This window comes from Bos mutus, chromosome 18 (assembly GCF_027580195.1).
Source record: "Bos mutus isolate GX-2022 chromosome 18, NWIPB_WYAK_1.1, whole genome shotgun sequence".
Lineage (NCBI taxonomy): Eukaryota > Metazoa > Chordata > Mammalia > Artiodactyla > Bovidae > Bos > Bos mutus.
In genome coordinates this window covers 7,938,756-7,956,654 of record NC_091634.1, presented here as the reverse complement: position 1 = coordinate 7,956,654, position 17,899 = coordinate 7,938,756, and the positions used below count along the sequence as shown (strand labels likewise).

General features: G+C 39.5%; 2 protein-coding genes across 2 annotated transcripts; both read left to right on the top strand.

Moving 5' to 3' along the window:
- The first annotated feature begins 6,322 nt into the window (after positions 1–6,322).
- LOC102267971 (vomeronasal type-1 receptor 4) lies at positions 6,323–7,273 on the top strand. Its single transcript, XM_005895413.2, has one exon. It carries the CDS (start codon positions 6,323–6,325, stop codon positions 7,271–7,273), a length of 951 nt encoding a protein of 316 aa, XP_005895475.2.
- A 7,631-nt stretch (positions 7,274–14,904) lies between these two features.
- Positions 14,905–16,883, top strand: LOC102267690 (vomeronasal type-1 receptor 2-like). The gene is given in 2 exon segments (XM_070386719.1): positions 14,905–15,409; positions 16,729–16,883. Coding segments are annotated over 2 exon segments (660 nt in total).
- Positions 16,884–17,899: the final 1,016 nt, after the last annotated feature.

Genomic DNA, 17,899 nt, shown 5'->3' with positions numbered 1-17,899 from the left:
CTCTTGAAGACATTCCTTTCTGAGTCTTTATAAGTATCAAATAGAGAAAGTCCTTTACAAAAGATGTATTGCAGATTTTTTTTTATATCCAGCATCCAGGGATTTGATAACCTATAGATCTTCTGACCTATATCAGGGGGTATATCTCATCTTGATGAAATCATGTTTATGATGTTGAGTTTATGTAAATAGATAAAACATTTTATAAGAATATTCATCAGGTTGTCTGAAGGATATGACACCCCAAATTAAGAAGGGTGACTGTGTATATATGTTTTCATAAAAGTCATTTAGGGTATTTAAACTGTGTATTCATTTCCTTTTGACTGTGCTGAGTCTTCATTGCTCCTAGGGCTTTTCTCTAGTTGTGGCAAACAGGGGCTACTCTTTAATTGCAGTGCTTGGGCTTCTCATTGCGGAGACTTCTCTTGTTGCAGAGCATGGGTTTCTAGGTGCACAGGCTTCAGCAGTTGTGGCTCAAGGGCTTAGTTGCTCCATGGTATGTGGGATCTTCCCAGACCAGGGATCAAAACCGTGTCTCCTGCACTGCCAGGCAGATTTTTATCCACTGTGCCACCAGGGAAGCCCAGGGTATTTTCTTGATATTCTAATTCAGTCTTTTTGTATGAGCCTTAATTTTGATGACAGATAAAATTTCATGGCAGGACCTATACGGCTTCTAGGAATTTCCTACAATTTCCGGGACACTTATAAAATACCTCTATAGACACATTGTTAATAAACTGTTAATGTTATTTATTTGACAATGCTTCCCATGTAATTTAATATATCAAATATACCTAGTTAGTTTAATCTCTTTTTTCTCAATAAGGAGAGAAAACAAATCTTTGAGATATTTCAGGGGCCTCTGAATATCTTAAAGTTAGTCCAAAGTCAAGAAGACCTTGTTTAGAATTTAACTTAATGTTCTAAAAGTTTGTAAAAAAGATTAAAGGGTTTTAAAACACTTAGTCAAATAGGTCAGTTGGAAACAATGCTTAGTTATCCATTTAACCAAAATTACAAAGATTTTGTAGGCAAATACAGAAGCTAAGGGAAAACGTAGATCTTTTAATGCTATCAAGACCAGATCTACTTAAAAAACAAAGACATGATGAAGATAACATAGAGCATAACTAATTATTTTGACATGGCACAAGATCTTCATTTATTTATTTAGGCAAATGACTTAAAGGTAAGGAAAAAGTTTATTAGAAATCCTGGTGGCTCAGAATTCAACTGCCAGTGCAGGAGACGCAGGTTCGACCCCTGGGTCAGGGGAGATGCCCTGGAGAAGAAAATGGCAACCTACTCCAGTATTCTTGCCTGGGAAATCCCATGGACAGGGGAGCCTGGCAGGTGACAGTCCCTGGGATCGAAAAAAGTTAGATGGGACTTAGGGACTGAACAACAGCAACAGCAATCAAGTGCAGATCAATTTTTTAAAAAATTGTCCTCTCAATAGATAGAAAACCAAATTCCAGTTTTGCATCAGTTTACTTTAGATATTGGGGGCTTCCCTGGTGGCTCAGAAGGTAGTCTGCCTGCAATGCAGGAGACTCGGGTTTGATCCCTGGGCCAGGAAGATCCCCTGGAGAAGGAAATGGTAGCCAACTCCAGTATTCTGCCTGAAGAATCCCATGGACAGAGGAGCCTAGGGGGCTGCAGTCCATGGGGTCGAAGAGAGTCAGACACGACTGAATGACTGAACAATACCACCACTGGTTAACACTCCGAGCTTCCACTGCAGGGGGCTCAGGCCATCCCTAATTGAGGAACTAAGATCCAACGTGCAACATGGCCAAAAATAAGTAAATATTAAAAATTTAAAAAGAAACGTATAAGACCTTGGCTGGACCTTGAGAGCATTAAACGGTGTAAGTTAGACAGGGGAAGGACAAATGCTGTATGATCTCACTTACAAGTGATATCCAAAACATCCAAACTCATAGAAACAGCAGAAGGGCAGCTGTCAGGGACTGGGGTGTGGGGGAAATGGAGAGATCTTAGTCAAAGGCCATACATCTCTGGTTCTAAGATAAATGGTTTGGAGGAATCTAAGGGACAGCACAGTAAAGTATACTTAACAATACTGTATTGTTCACTTGAAAGTTGCTAAGAGAGCTGACTTAAATATATTCTTATCACACAAAATAACGATGGTAATTATGTGAAGTATTGAGAGGTTAACCAACTTTTATTATGATAATCGCTTTGCAATATATACCTGCTTCAAATCATCACACCTTAAATTTACTCAATGTTATATATTGTGCTGCTGTGCTAAGTCAGCTCAGTCATGTCTGACTCTTTGCGACCCCATGGACGGTTGCCTGCCAGACTTCACTGTCCATGGGATTCTCCAGGCAAGAATACTGGAGTGGGTTGCCATGCCCTCCTCCAGGGGCTCTTCCCGACCCAGGGATCGAACCCGGCTCTCTTATGTCTCCTGCATTGGCAGGCAGGTTCTTTACCACTACCACCCCTGGAGAAGCCCATGTTATATATTGCTTTGTGTCAGAAAAGATGTTTTAAAAAATAAGCTTCAGAAGAGGAGGCTGAGCTGGAAAAGTGAACATATCCTCTGAGATGCTGCTCTGAGGTAGGCTTTTATCAGGTCCTGGGGGAATTTCCATCAGGGAGTGGAAACTAACTTTGATCACTTGTCTAGATTCTGACGTTTACTTAATGATGTAGATCAACCTGGGAAAAGTACGTCCCCAGATCCTGCCTTTGCTTTCTTGTCAATAAACCTAATAAGTTTACCAGGAGAATCATTCTGCTTTTGGGAGAGCAACTTGCTGCCCTTCTGGGTGCATCAGGATGACTTCAACAAACAAGGTGCTGGAGACCGCAGGTGACAAAGGGGACCCGCTGGGAGGACACGCTCTGCCATCCCATCCCTCATATACAGTCTTTGCGAGTCAGACCCGGCCTTTCCAAGATGCCCCACCTTCCTGGGGAAGCCAATTGCTTTCAGTAAGGATCTGAGACACTGCGGTTTGAGAGCCAGAAAGAGGTATAAAATCCTTTTTTAATTTTCTTGAGGAGGAGGCGGAAGCCTAGTTCCACCGCCAGAAATCAAACCCATGCCCTCTGCAATGGGAAGCGCAGAGTCTTAACCACTGGACTACCAGGGAAGTCCCTAAAAATCTTTTCAATATTTTCACTCCCAATCCCAAGCTTCCTTACAGAGACTTCATTATTTGCTCAGATATAATCTGCTAATTTTTTGATATGAATATATTTATCTTCTTTCTCACAATGTTGTCACGATTTCTTTTCCTTCAGGTATGTTGCTTTTTACACTTTATTCTTTTCCTTTTTTAGTATTTCTTAAATAATGTTTCTTAAATTTCTTAAATTACTTAAATAATGAACAGGTGTTTATTACTCTTTCACTGTCTTCAATTCATTTTCCTTTTAAAACTCTATCGTATTTTCTACATTGTACTTTTGACTTTTTTGTTTCTTAAAAGCTATTTAAAATTCCAAAGAATTTCACTTGACAAATGCCTCCTCTTTTTTAACGTTTTTTTGAGTCTCTTTATAGTCTACACCCTAACTGATATTTATTTACATTTGATATAATGCAATGCCTCTCAGTTTCATTTAATTACTATTTTATAATCTTATCTTTACTTTTGTTTTTCCCAGCATCTTTCTATTTTTATGTATATAAGTTCTTATCTCAAATTGAATTACAGTACACTCATTTTCATTTAAAAATGCTCGATAACATCATTTATCTTAGAGGCTTTACATATTTTCTATTAAATATATATTAATTCCTGGGTTCAAGACATTTTTATGCTGTTGAGATGTATAATTCCTTAAATTTCATTTTAAAACAAATATCCTACTGGAATACAGAAATTCAGATGATTTTTATACTGACTTTGCTTCCAGTAAACTTGTATGTCAGTTTTTAAAATTCTAAAAATGAAGCTGATGATTCTACCAGTTTCCTTTTAACATGTATAGATTCTGTTAATGATTAAAGATAGTGATAAAAAATTCTTTCTAATTTTCTTCTTACTTTATTACAAAGCCTAGGAAATCGGAAATCATGAAAACTCCAAATTCCAAGAAACATGGATGAGGTAATAACCTTGTGAATTTCAATGTCAGCCTTAATGGAGGTCATACCATTCTTACACTCTATCTGTAAGCTGACTAATTCTGGTTTTGTAACAAGCACATAAAATTGTTTACAAGAAGATATGGATTGGAGATATTTTGCAGTCAGCAATACACATGGAATATTGATTAGTTTGGGTTTTATCAGCCGCAGTATGACTGCTATTTAAGGCTAAAAAAACATTCCATGTTGTGGGAACAGACCCTTATATTGTAAAATGTTTAGCAGCATCCATGACCATTAGCGATTAGATGCCAAAACTCTGTAGTGCTTACTATTAAGAACAGAAAATGTCACTGAAAAATGCAATTGACCAATGGGACAAAGGCAGCATGAGGTAAATTGTCCACTTGGAAAGTTCTATATGAGATGATTTGTGTTGGGAGTGGGAAGCCATGCAGCGCTGCATGTAGGATCTTAGTTCCGGGACCAAGGATTGAACCTGCATCCCCTACATTGAAAGCATAGAGTGTTAACCACTGGAATGCCAGGGAAGACTCTGAGTTGAATTCTTAAGTGGTAATTGTCTTAGAGGTATTGTATAATGTAGTTAAAATTCTAAACACGAACTTCAAATACATATGATTCTCTTTAGGTTTTAGAAGTGTAACATTCTCTAGAAATGTCAGACTATTGAAACATATGGGTTCAGATACAAAATGCAATTCAATACTCTTAGGAAAAATGTTTTCTTTTTTCAAGAAATATTATATAGATTTGTGCATACATTTTCTTTTTTTAAGATTTGTGTGTGTGTGTGGACCATTTTTAAAGTCTTCATTGAATTTGTTATGACATTGCTTCTGTTTTATACTTTGGGTTTTTTTGGCCATTAGGCATGTGGGCTTTTAGCTCCCTGATCAGGGATTGAACCCCGACCTCCTGAACTGGAAGGTGAAGTTCTATAACCACTGGACCACCAGGGAAGTCCCTGTGGATAGCACATTCATTGTATTTGGTCAATTAAAAACAGAAAAAACTTGGAGAGTTAAAAATAATTCTTGAATCCCACTTTCTGGTGGGAATCTTGTTAGCAGAGAAACACTCACTACACCTCTGTTTTTTGCTCTTTCTATGAGCGATTCCTCCCAAATTGGAACCAGTCTGTACACAGCTTTCTAGCATCTTTTAAACATTCTTTTTTGCATTCTTTTCCATTATGGTTTAGCCTGGAATATTGAATACAGTTGCCTGTGCTATCCAGTAGGACCTTGTTGTTTATCCATGCATATATAACCGTTTCCATCTGCTAATCTCAAACCCCCAATCCATTCCTCTCCCCCAGCCCTTGGCAACTACAAGCTGTTCTCTATGTCTCTGAGTCGGTGTATGTTTCATAGATAGATTGGATTTTGCATGTTCTAAATTCCACAGGTAAGTGAGGTCAGGTGGTTATTTGCCTTTCTCTTTCTCACTTACTTCACTTACTTCTCTGGGTCCATCTATGTTGCTGCAATTCTTTTTCATGACCAAGTAGTATTCTACTGGGGCTTCCGAGGTGGCACTAGTGGTAAAGAACCCACCTGCAATGCAAAAGACAAAGAGACACTGGTTTGATCCCTGGGTAGGGAAGATCCCCTGGAGTAGGGCATGGGCAAGCCATTCCAGTATTCTGCCTGGAGAATCCCAAGGACAGAGAAACCTGGTAGGCTACAGTTCATGGGTGGCAAAGAGTCAGACTCGACTGAAGCTACTTAGCATGCACACAAAAAGAATTCTATTGTATATATGTGCCAAAAATGCCTTCTAGAGACTTCTCCAGTGCTCCAGTGGCTAAGACTCCATGCTCCCAATGCAGTGGGCCTGGGTTCAATCCCTGGTCAGGAAACTAGATCCCACGTGCCGCAGCTAAGATCCAGTGCAGCCAAGTAAATCAATGTTCTTTAAAATGCCTTCTAAGATGCAAATTAAAATTTGTCTTTTTTTTAATTTGCCCAACATGCCACAGGTAATATACTAGAATTAATGTTAGTATTTGAATTACACCCTCTTCATAAAACTGAATTCTGTACTCAAAGATTCTCAAGAATCCTTGTAATCCAGTTCTGAAAGCACCATATGTGGGTCTGAAATACAGAAAAGTTGAACAGACCCTATAATTTATAATTTCAAGATATAATCTATTTTGCTTTGTTTAAAGTCTGGTTGACCTAATGACAGCCACAAAACGGGATTAAGATAATGCTTGCGAGTGATGCAATTTTGGAATTTTTCTTCATATCTCAGATCTGTATTGGGCTCATGGGGAACTCGGTCCTCTTCAAGTTAAAAATGTGCACTTTCATAACTCGGTCTCACCTGAAAAAGCCCATTGATGTCATATTCATACACCTGACTTTGGTCAATGTCTTGACCATCATGTTCAAGTTGATACCAGATGTCATGTCATCCTTTGGAGTACGACACTTTCTAGACGACGTTGGTTGTAAAGCGACTTTGTTCACACACAGAGTTACACGGGGTCTTTCCATCTGTACCACCGCTCTCCTGAGTGCCTACCAAGCCATCATCATCAGTCCTGTTCATTCTAAGTGGGCGTGGCTTAAATTGAAACTCTCTACGTGTATTTACCCCTCTTTCCTTTTCTTCTGGGTCATCAACATGCTTATCTATATCCACATCATCAAAACAGTAGTAGCCAATCTCAACTTCACAATTGTTGGTTCTGGGTATTCCACACTATATTGCCAAACTAACCAGTTGGAACACCACTACTATTCAATGGCATTTTTGAGTGTCATCTTGATTCGAGATCTCCTCTTTGTGAGCCTCATGGCGTGGTCCAGTCTCTACATGGTGACCCTTCTCTACAAACACCGCCGGAGAGCCCCGCATATTCACAGCCCCACCCTCTCTCCCCGGCCCTCTCCTGAAATCCAAGCCACCCACATCATTCTTCTCCTAGTCAGCTGCTTTGTCTTCTTTTATTTCTCAGACAATTTTATTACCCTTTATCTGTTTTATAGACATGAGAAAAATTGGAGACTGAAGAGAATGAATGGAATAATTTCTTCCTGCTATCCAGTGATCTGCCCTTTTGTGCTGATGAAAAATAATAAAATTGTTTCCAAATGTATTTCTTCCATTTCAAAGATGAGAATGACCTTTTCTCGAAGAACAGTGAAGAGATGACCTGATACCCGCAGGCAATGTAGGGGGGTCTCTGGAATAATTTATATAAAGAAGAAAATGCCACATGGCTCTTGAACCCTTAAAATGGGGCTAGTCGGCTAAAATGAGATGAAATGTAAATTAAAAATACACACAGATTTGAATCTCACAAGGAAGAAGAGGACATAAACATCCCGTTAATAATTTTCCTATTTCATATGGATTACTTGTTTCTATTATAATAATTTGGGTTAAGCAAAATGTAGTATAGTCATATCATTAAATAATCTGCTTTGTTTTACTTTTTTTTAAACTGCAGCTACTAGAAGGTTTAAAATTACATTTGGGACCCACCTTATATTTCTATTAATGTGCACTGCTCTAGGGAAAGTCATTTGTCTATTTAACAAATAGACATAGCATGTTTAGGCATTAGACATGTTCTAAGCTCTCAAAAGAGTGGGGCATGCATGGGTGATTAACACAGGCAAAATATAATTACTGGGGAGATTATATGCAATGCTCTCTAAAAAATGTAAATCCACATGATAGAGCTATAAATTATTCAAGCAGCTAACACACCATTGTAAGTTAACAATATTTCACTAAAATAAATCTTTCTTAAAAGGAAAGCAATAATTTGAGCAGGATAAATGAATCGGGAGTGCTGGGGCTGTCACCCTAACGCACAGCGCCCTGCAGGAGATGTCTTTCAATGTCTGTGGGAATCTATCCACGATAATAATCCCGCGAATGCTGTGCTCATATATTTGCAATTTTCAATATGCTATGTGACGATAACGTCAATGAAATGTGTCCCTCCCTTTTCAATAATTCTTTATTAAACACAGCCTGACACTTTCCTATCTACTCTGCTGCAACATTTGCTTTAAATAGATGGAGTTTGCACATTTCTTGGTTCTGCAGCATTTTTCTTCATCTTCAGCTTGTGTTGTTTTGAAGCCTTTGTTCAGTCAATTCATTGTTTGCTTTAAGTCCTCAGGGTTATGATGAAAGTGACATAGACTTTGAATCTTTGTTCAGAATGTTTGATGTATTCTGCTTTGCCCAGGCATAGGATTATGGGCTTAACCCCTAATAGTTCACTTTCCCCCTGACTTCCAATTTTCCCTGGTATAAATGAAATGAGTGATTCTTTTCCTTTGAAGAAATTTCATGTTCTCTATGAGCTTTTAAAATTGAACTTTAACATAGAAATAAAACTTATGATTACCAAAGGGGAGGGAGAGAGTGGATAAATTAGGAGAATAAGATTAACATATGCACACTACTATGTATAAGACAGAGGGCTTCCCAGGGCAGCACTAGTAGAAAAGAATCCACCTGCCAATGAAGGAGACGCGAGAGATGTGGGCTCAATCCCTAGAGATGTGAACTCAGACCCTAGAGATGTGGGCTCAATCCCTCGGTCAGAAAGATTCCTTGGAGTAGGAAATGGCAACCCACTCCAGTAATTTTGCCTGGGAAATTCCATGGGCAGAGGAGCCTGGAGGGCTACAGTCCATAGGGTCTCAAAGAGTCAGACTGAGCAAACACGCACCACAGAATACACTAACCCCACTTTGGGGTTTATTTTGAGGGCAATGAAATTACCATCTTTAAGAGATGTATGTACCCCATTTTTGTAGCATTATTCATATACCCAAGAGACTCTTGAAAAGCAAGGAGATCAAACCAGTCCATCCTAAAGGAAATCAATCCTGAATATTCTTTGGAAGGACTGATACTGAAGCTGAAGCTCCAATATTTTGGCCACCTGGTGCAAAGAGTCGATTCACTGGAAAAGACCCTGATGCTGGAAAAGATCGAAGGCAGGAAGAGAAGGGAACAATAGAGGATGAGATGATTGGATGGCATCCCTGATTTAATGGACATGAGTTTGAGCAAACTCTGGGAGATAGTGAAGGACAGGGAAGCCTGGTGTGCTGCAGTCCATTGGGTCGAAAAGAGTCGGACATGACTTAGCAACTGAACAACAAGATATCAAAACAAGCTCTGTGTTAATCAGTGGATGAATGTGTGGATAAAATGTGGTATACGTATATATATTTTTTTCCTGTCTCTATATTGAAATATTATCAGTTATTAAAAACTGAAGAAGGGGAGGGATGAACTGACAGTTGGGGTTTGTAGATGCAAATTATTACATATATCATGGGTAAACGAGGTTTTTTGTAGAGCACAGGGAACTGGGTTCAATATCCTGGGATAAACCGTAATGGAAAACAATATAAAAAAGAAAGTATGTATGTATATAACTGAATCGCTTTGCTATACACCAGAAATTAATGCAACAGTGTAAATCAACTATACTTCAATAAAAAAAAAAATTTTTTTTTAATGAAGAAAATCTTGCCACAGTGTGGATGGACCTTGAGGGCATTATACTATGTGAAACAAACTAGGCAGAGAAAAACAAATACTGTATGATCTCACTTATATGTGGAATTTAAATATGCCAAACTCATAAAAGCAGAGATCAGACAGGTGGTTGTTTGGGGCTGGGGTGTGGGGGAAATGGGGATATCTGAGTTGAAGAGTATGAGCTTCCATTTCTTAGATGAATAGATTCTGGGAAGCTTAAAGGGCAGCATGGTTACTATAGTAGCTGTTGTTCAGTTGCTAAGTCATGTCCCACTCTTTGCAACCTCAGGGACTGCAGCACACCAGGCTTCCCTGTCCTTCACTATCTCCTGGAGTTTGTTCAAACTCAGGTCCATTGAGTCGATGATGCCATCCAACTAGCTCATCTCTATCGCCCCCTTCTTCTGGACTCAGTCTTTCCCAGCATCAGGGTCTTTTCCAATGAGTCGGCTCTTCACATCAGGTGGCCAAAGTATTGGAGTTTACTATAGTTAACAATACTGTACTGTATATGTGAAAGTGGCTAAGAGAGTGGGTCTCCAATGTTCTCATTATTAACAGTATGCTAATTCTGTGAGGTATTGAGATGCTAGCTAACTTTATTATGGGAATCATTTTGCAATGAACACTTGCATCAAAACAACACACTGTAGACCTTAAATTTTTGTTGTTGGGATTTAGTCGCCAAGTTGTGTCTGACTTCTCGACCCCGTGGATCGCAGACTTTACAGAGTTAAACTTACACAGTGCCAATTACACTTCACAAGAGCTAGCAGCTCTTGGCGGGGAGAAAGCCCTAAAAGAGGAAGCACAACAAGGGAATTGGAAAAGTGAACTTCTGCTCTGAAGAGCTGCTCTGAGGTCAGGTTTTATCAAGTCCTCGGGGAGTTTCTATCAGTGGAGTGGCAACTAACTTTGATTTCTAATTTTCTAAAGTTTACTTTTTAATGCAGTTCAACTGGGGGGAAAATTACATCCTCAGATGATGACTTTGTCTCCTCATCAATAATCCTATTAAGTTTACCATGAGAATCATTTTGCATCTGGGAGAGCAATTTGCTGCCCCTCTGGGCACATCAGGATGACCCCAACAAGATGCTGGAGACAGCAGGTGACAAGGGGAACCCCTGGGAGGCTTTGCGGGTCAGACCCAGCCTTTCCAAAAAGCCTCTTGTTTTTTGCAGAGGCTGGCTGCTTTTAATAAGGATCTGAGATACTCAGTTTTGACAAGAGAGAGGTACGAAAATCTTTTCAAGATTCCCATTCTCCATCCTAAGCTTCCTTACAGAGACTGCCTTTCTTTTAAATTTCAAATTTAATCCTCCATCAATTTTCTGTTTGATATGATTGTATTTTATCTTTTTTCTCATGATATTGTCACTATTTCTCCTTTCTTCCATAGATATTACTTTTCATTTCTTCATTCTTTTTCTTTAGTATTCCCTATACCTGCCCTGTATTATTTTATTATTCACAATATATTTTACTTTAAAACTATATCTATCACACTTCCTACATTGTATTTTGACATTTGAAATTTCCAAACCATTCCATGTATTGGCTAATACTGCTTCTTATTTTATGCTTTACTTTCACTTTTCACCTTTATACTCTATACCTTAGTTGATATTTATATTTATTTGATATCATGTCATGCCTCTCAGGTTCATTTAATTTCTCATTTTTACTATCTTCTGTTATACCTGCTTTTGTTTTTCCCCGCATCACTCTATTTTTATAATATCCTTTATTTCAAATTATAATATGCTAATTTTATTTTTAGAGTACTTGAGTCACATTTACATTAATTGATAACATCGTTTCTTCTTAGAGGTTTTGTACATTTCTTGTTATTTAGTCGCTAAGTCATGTCCAATTCTTTTGCGACCTCATGGGCAATAGCCTGCCAGACTCCTCTGTCCATGGGATTTCCCAGGCAAGAATACTGAAGTGGGTTACCATTTCCTTCTCCAATACATTTCTTATTATGTACTAATTCCTAGGTTCAACAAATTTTCATGGTTTGTGAACGATGCTATTTTTTAAATTGCATTTTAAAATTTTCATTCTGGCATATAGAAATCCAAATGATTTTTGTTCTGACTCTTCAGGACTCTTGAAAATTGTTCTTAAAAATTCTAATCATTTAACCAATGATTATATCAGTTCCCTTCTTAAAATTTACAGAATATTTTAATGATAAAAGATAGTGGTAAATAATTCTTTCTAATTTTTTGCTTCTTTCTTTACCAAAAAGCCCAGGGAGGGATTTCCCTCGTGGTCCAGTGGTTAGGACTCTGTGCTTCCATGGCTGGGGGCATGGGTTTGATCCTTGGTCAGAGAACTAAGATCTCAAAAGCCATGCTGCTGGGCAAAAAAAAAAAAAGTTCAGGGAATCTGGAAACATGAAAAATAGAAGTGATGAAGCAGATATTTTTACTCACAGCCGATCTCAAAGGAAAAGCTTTCAGTACACAGCCTTTAATATAATACTACTGCTGCTTTTAGATAGCATCACCAACTCAATGGACATGAATTTGAGCAAACTCCAGGAGATAGTGAAGGACAGAGGAGCCTGCTGTGCTGCAGTCCATGGGGTCACAGAGAGTGTGACATGACTTAGCAACTGAGCAACAACTGCCATTGTAAATATTTTTGTCTGAGTACAAGATCATTCCTTCCTAGTGCTACATAACTAAACATTTTTATCCTAAGTACATATTGAATTTTGTCACATGATTTTTTTGCATACACTGAAGTGACAATATATTTTTGTTCCTTGTGAGCAATCATACAGATGAAGTTTCAAATGTTAAAATTACCTTCCAGTTAGGGATAATTCTATGGCCAAGTGCTTGATTCTTTTTGCATATTGTGGACTCAATTTTTACAATCATTTTGATGGATTGCTTTTAATTTGGTTTCTGAAATAATCTCATATTATTGTCCTTTTCATTATAAGTTATGTTTTGCTACCAGGGTCATGCTAATCTCATAATGTGATTAATGGAAGGTTCTCCATTTTTTTATCCTCAGCAGTTGTTTGTATATATTATTTGTTTCTGAAGTGTTTGCCATACTTCACCATCAAGCATTCTTTAGAATTTCTTATGGAATGATTTTTACCCACTCTTCAATTTGACCATGAGGAGCATTGTCTACGTATGACCTTCTATGACACAAATATCTTTCTTTTGGTAAGTTAACTCTTAGGTATTTGTCCATATCTCCCAAATTTCCAAATCTATTGACAGAGTTAATCATACTTTCATATTATTTTCTAGTATTTGCAGCTTCTGTGTTGCTATCCATTTAACGTTCTAAATCTTGATAGTATTTATGCTTACCTTGAAGGAAAGTTATGACCAACCTAGATAGCATATTCAAAAGTAGAGACGTTACTTTGCCAACAAAGGTCCGTCTAGTCCAGGCTATGGTTTTTCCTGTGGTCATGTATGGGTGTTAGAGTTGGACTGTGAAGAAGGCTGAGCGCCAAAGAATTGATGCTTTTGAACTGTGGTGTTGGAGAACACTCTTGAGAGTCCCTTGGACGGCAAGGAGATCCAACCAGTCCATTCTGAGGGAGATCAGCCCTGCGATTTGTTTGGAAGGAATGATGCTAAAGCTGAAACTCCAGTACTTTGGCCACCTCATGCGAAGAGTTGACTCATTGGAAAAGATTCTGATGCTGGGAGGGATTGGGGGCAGGAGGAGAAGGGGACGACAGAGGATGAGATGGCTGGATGGCATCACCGACTCGATGGACATGAGTTTGAGTGAACTCTGGGAGTTGGTGATGGACAGGGAGGCCTGGCGTGCTGTGATTCATGGGGTCGCGAAGAGTCGGACACGACTGAGCGACTGAACTGAACTGAGGAAACTGGAACAGTCTCACTGAAAAGTGAAAAGTGTTAGTCACTCAGTCATGTCTGACTCTTTGTAACCCCATGGACTATAGCCGGTCAGCCTCCTCTGTCCAAGGAATTCTCCAGGCAAGAATACTGGAGTAGGTTGCCATTCCCTTCTCCAGAGGATTTTCCTGCCCCAAGGAATCTTCCTGCCCCAGGGATCGAACCCAGGTCTTCTGCATTGCAGGCAAATTCTTTACCATCTGAGCCACCAGGGAAGCCCATATGGCCTTGTGCTTATATTTTTACATTTATGTATGTACTATATGGGGCTTCCCAGATGGCGCTAGTGGTAAAGAACCGACCTGCCAATGCAGGAGGCATAAGGGATGCAGATTCAGTCCCTGGATTGGAAAGATCCCCTGGAGAAGGGCATGATAACCCATTCCAGGATTCTTGCGTGGAGAATCCCATTGGACAGAGGAGCCTGGTGGGCTACAGTCCATGGGGTTGCATAGAGTCAGACACAACTGAAATGAGTTAGCACGCACACATGTACTGTATGTACACACAATTCTTTTTATGTGCCAGAACTGTTGAATACGGTGTTCTACAGAAAATTTAGAATATTAAAACATATCGATCCAGATATTAAAAAGGAATCTAGGGACATCTGGTCAACCAGGTCAGTTTGTGAAGCGGTAACCTGTGTAGATATCTATGCATGTGTGTGTTAGTCAGTCCCATCCAGCTCTTTGTGACCCCATAGACTGTAGCCTGCCAAGCTCCAGCTCTGTCTATGGAATTCTCTAGGCAAGGATACTGAAGTGGGTTGCCATTTCCTTCTCCAGGGGATGTCTATGGAGTCTACTAAACCTGAGGAAGCTGAAGCCAAGTGCATGGTTGTTGGCTTGTGGCCATTTGGGGGGATAAACAAGCTGGGATCTAATACTTTTAAGAAAAAATGCCCTCTAACATGCAAATTTCATATAGGCCCAATATGTTCTAGGTAACATACTATATAAGTTATTATTATTATTATTATTATTATTATTTTAAACTTTTGGTCTCTGACCAGGGATTGAACCCACGCCCCCTGCATTGGCAGCATGGAATCTTAACCACTGCACCACCAAGGAAGTCCCAATATACTAGAAATAGGGTGTTAGTATTTGAATTCCACCTGCTTTATAAAACCTAATTCTCTAAGGTTCTCAAGAATTCTCAAGAATCCAGTCTCTGAAAGTTCCGTATTGGGGCCTGAAATACAGAAGAGTGGAACATTTCGCACCCTGTCCTCCTCCTGAACTGTCAGTCATTAATTTCTTTAACAAGCTCCATTATAATTTCCCAATATACTCTATTTTGTTTCAGTACAAACCAGGTAAACCTAATTAATATATTTAAAATCAATAAGATATGTTTACAAGTGATGAAATTTGGGGTTTTTTCCATATGTTTCAAATTTGTGTCAGGTTCATGGGAAATTCATTGCTTTTCATGTTCTATATGTACACCTTCTTAACTCATTATCACATGAAAAATCCAATAGATTTAATATTCATACACTTGACCTTGGTCAACATTTTGAATATCATGTTTAACTTGATACCACATTTCATGTCATCCTTTGGAGACAGATATTTTCTGGATGATATAGGTTGTAAGGCAACTTTGTATACATACAGAGTTACCCAGGGTCTTTCCATCTGTACCACCACTCTCCTGAGTGCCTACCAAGCCATCACCATCAGTCCTATTCAGTCTAATTGGGCATGGCTTAAATCAAAACTTTCTACGTGTGTTTACCCTTCTTTCCTTTTCTTCTGGGTCATCAACATGCTCATCTATATCCACATCATTAAAACTGTAGAAGCCAGACGCAATTTCGCAATAGTTCAGTTCAGTTCAGTCGCTCAGTCGTGTCCAACTCTTTGCGACCCCATGAATCGCAGCACGCCAGGCCTCCCTGTCCATCACCAACTCCCAGAGTTCACTCAAACTCATGTCCATCGAGTCGGTGATGCCATCCAGCCATCTCATCCTCTGTCGTCCCCTTCTCCTCCTGCCCCCAGTCCCTCCCAGCATCAGGGTCTTTTCCAATGAATCAACTCTTCGCATGAGGTGGCCAAAGTACTGAAGTTTCAGCTTTGGCATCATTCCTTCCAAAGAAATCGCAGGACTGATCTCCTTCAGAATGGACTGGTTGGATCTCCTTGCCGTCCAAGGGACTCTCAAGAGTGTTCTCCAACACCACAGTTCAAAAGCATCAATTCTTCAGCACTCAGCCTTCTTCACAGTCCAACTCTCACATCCATACATGACCACAGAAAAACCATAGTCTAGATTAGACGGACCTTTGTTGGCAAAGTAATGTCTCTGCTTTTCAATGTGCTATCTAAATTGATCATAACTTTTCTTCCAAGGAGAAAGCCACTTCATGGCTGCAGTCACCATCTGCAGTGATTTTGGAGACCAAAAAAATAAAGTCTGACACTGTTTCCACTGTTTCCCCATCTACTTCCCATGAAGTGATGGGACCAGATGCCATGATCTTTGTTTTCTGAATGTTGAGCTTTAAGCCAACTTTTTCACTCTCCACTCTCACCTTCATCAAGAGGATTTTGAGTTCCTCTTCACTTTCTGCCATAAGGGTAGTGTCATCTGCATACCTGAGGTTATTGATATTTCTCCCAGAAATCTTGATTCCAGCTTGTGCTTCTTCCAGCCTAGCGTTTCTGCATAGAAGTTAAATAAGCAGGGTGACAATATACAGCCTTGACGTCCTCCTTTTCCTATTTGGAACCAGTCTGTTGGTCCATGTCCAGTTCTAACTGTTGCTTCCTGACCTGCATATAGGTTTCTCAAGAGGCAGATCAGGTGGTCTGGTATTCCCATCTCTTTCAGAATTTTCCACAGTTTATTGTGATCCATGCAGTCAAAGGCTTTGGCATAGTCAATAAAGCAGAAATAGATGTTTTTCTGGAACTCTCTTGCTTTTTCCATGATCCAGTGGATGTTGGCAATTTGATCTCTGGTTCCTCTGCCTTTTCTAAAACCAGCTTGAACATCTAAGTTCACGGTTCATGTATTGCTGAGGCCTGGCTTGGGGAATTTTGAGCATTACTTTACTAGTGTGTGAGATGAGTGCAATTGTGTGGTAGTTTGAGCATTCTTTGGCATTGCCTTTCTTTGGGATTGGAATGAAAACTGACCTTTTCCAGTCCTGTGGCCACTGCTGAGTTTTCCAAATTTGCTGTCAACCTATGCAAGCCACACCACACAATTCAATGGAATTTTTGAGCGTCATGGTGATTTGAGATCTCCTCTTCGTGTTCCTCATGATATGGTCCAGTCTCTACATGTCTCTACCACCATCTCTAGTAACCAGTGCATGAAGCCAACAATAAAGTCTGGAATAATTGGCCCCAAACTGCCAGGATTTGATTAATAATTTGATCATTTTTTCCTTGACTTCCCACTTAGTACCAACTGGAGAAAGCCAGATATTCACCCCCCTCCCCTTCTAGTTCACCTGCTGACCCATTTTAGTGCCCCAGGCCAACAGCCTCCCATCATGGCTTACCTGAAGCCTTCCCTATTTTTCTTTTAAGGAGCTCTCCCACTCTGCCTGCCTTTGAGTCTCTGCTAAATGCTGGTGATGGTGGCTGACTCCCTTGCTAGAGCCAGCTCTGAACAATAGCCTTTCCTTGTTCTCCTTCTGGGTTTCTCTTTTGATTTCCACATTGTCTCAACCCTCTGTTCAAACCCACAAGAGTTTTCTTCACATGAATGAAGCTCTCCATGGTTATTCTCATAATATCTTATGTCCCTCTCACAGCATAACTCATGCTTCAATTTCTGTCTCCATACTCTCTGGCCAGTCATAAGGAAGAACTCAATGTTGACAAAAACAGACTATGTGATTTCCCATTTTGGCATCTTTGCACATTTGTCCTCACACACACTGATTCTCAGTCTGAAAAATGAAAATCTCAACCCAAAAGCTATCTTCCTTGTTTCCAGACCTTCATAGCTGTGTGTTTCTATCTCTTCTTGCCTCTTGAAACTATTTTGCATTTTGCTCTCTGCAATGAACTACCCACCTTCGATAAAAGGTGATTCTGAGATCACCATTGGATGACACGATAATATAACGGAAGTCCATTCTTAAGAAATCCATTTTCACTTACCATGTTTTTATTGTTTGCAGCCAAGTAAATGGTACTCCAGTTTCCAGCCCACTAAAAAGAACATTTATATTGACTCATATTAGGAAACCCTTTGCTCTGTGCACACCTCTTTGCAGGAAACTCCTCAACCCCAACCATGGAATAAGAAAAGACTTTGTTTCATTGCATTACTCAGGAGCAAAGCTAAAAGTACAACAAGGATCAGGAAATTAAGCAAGATT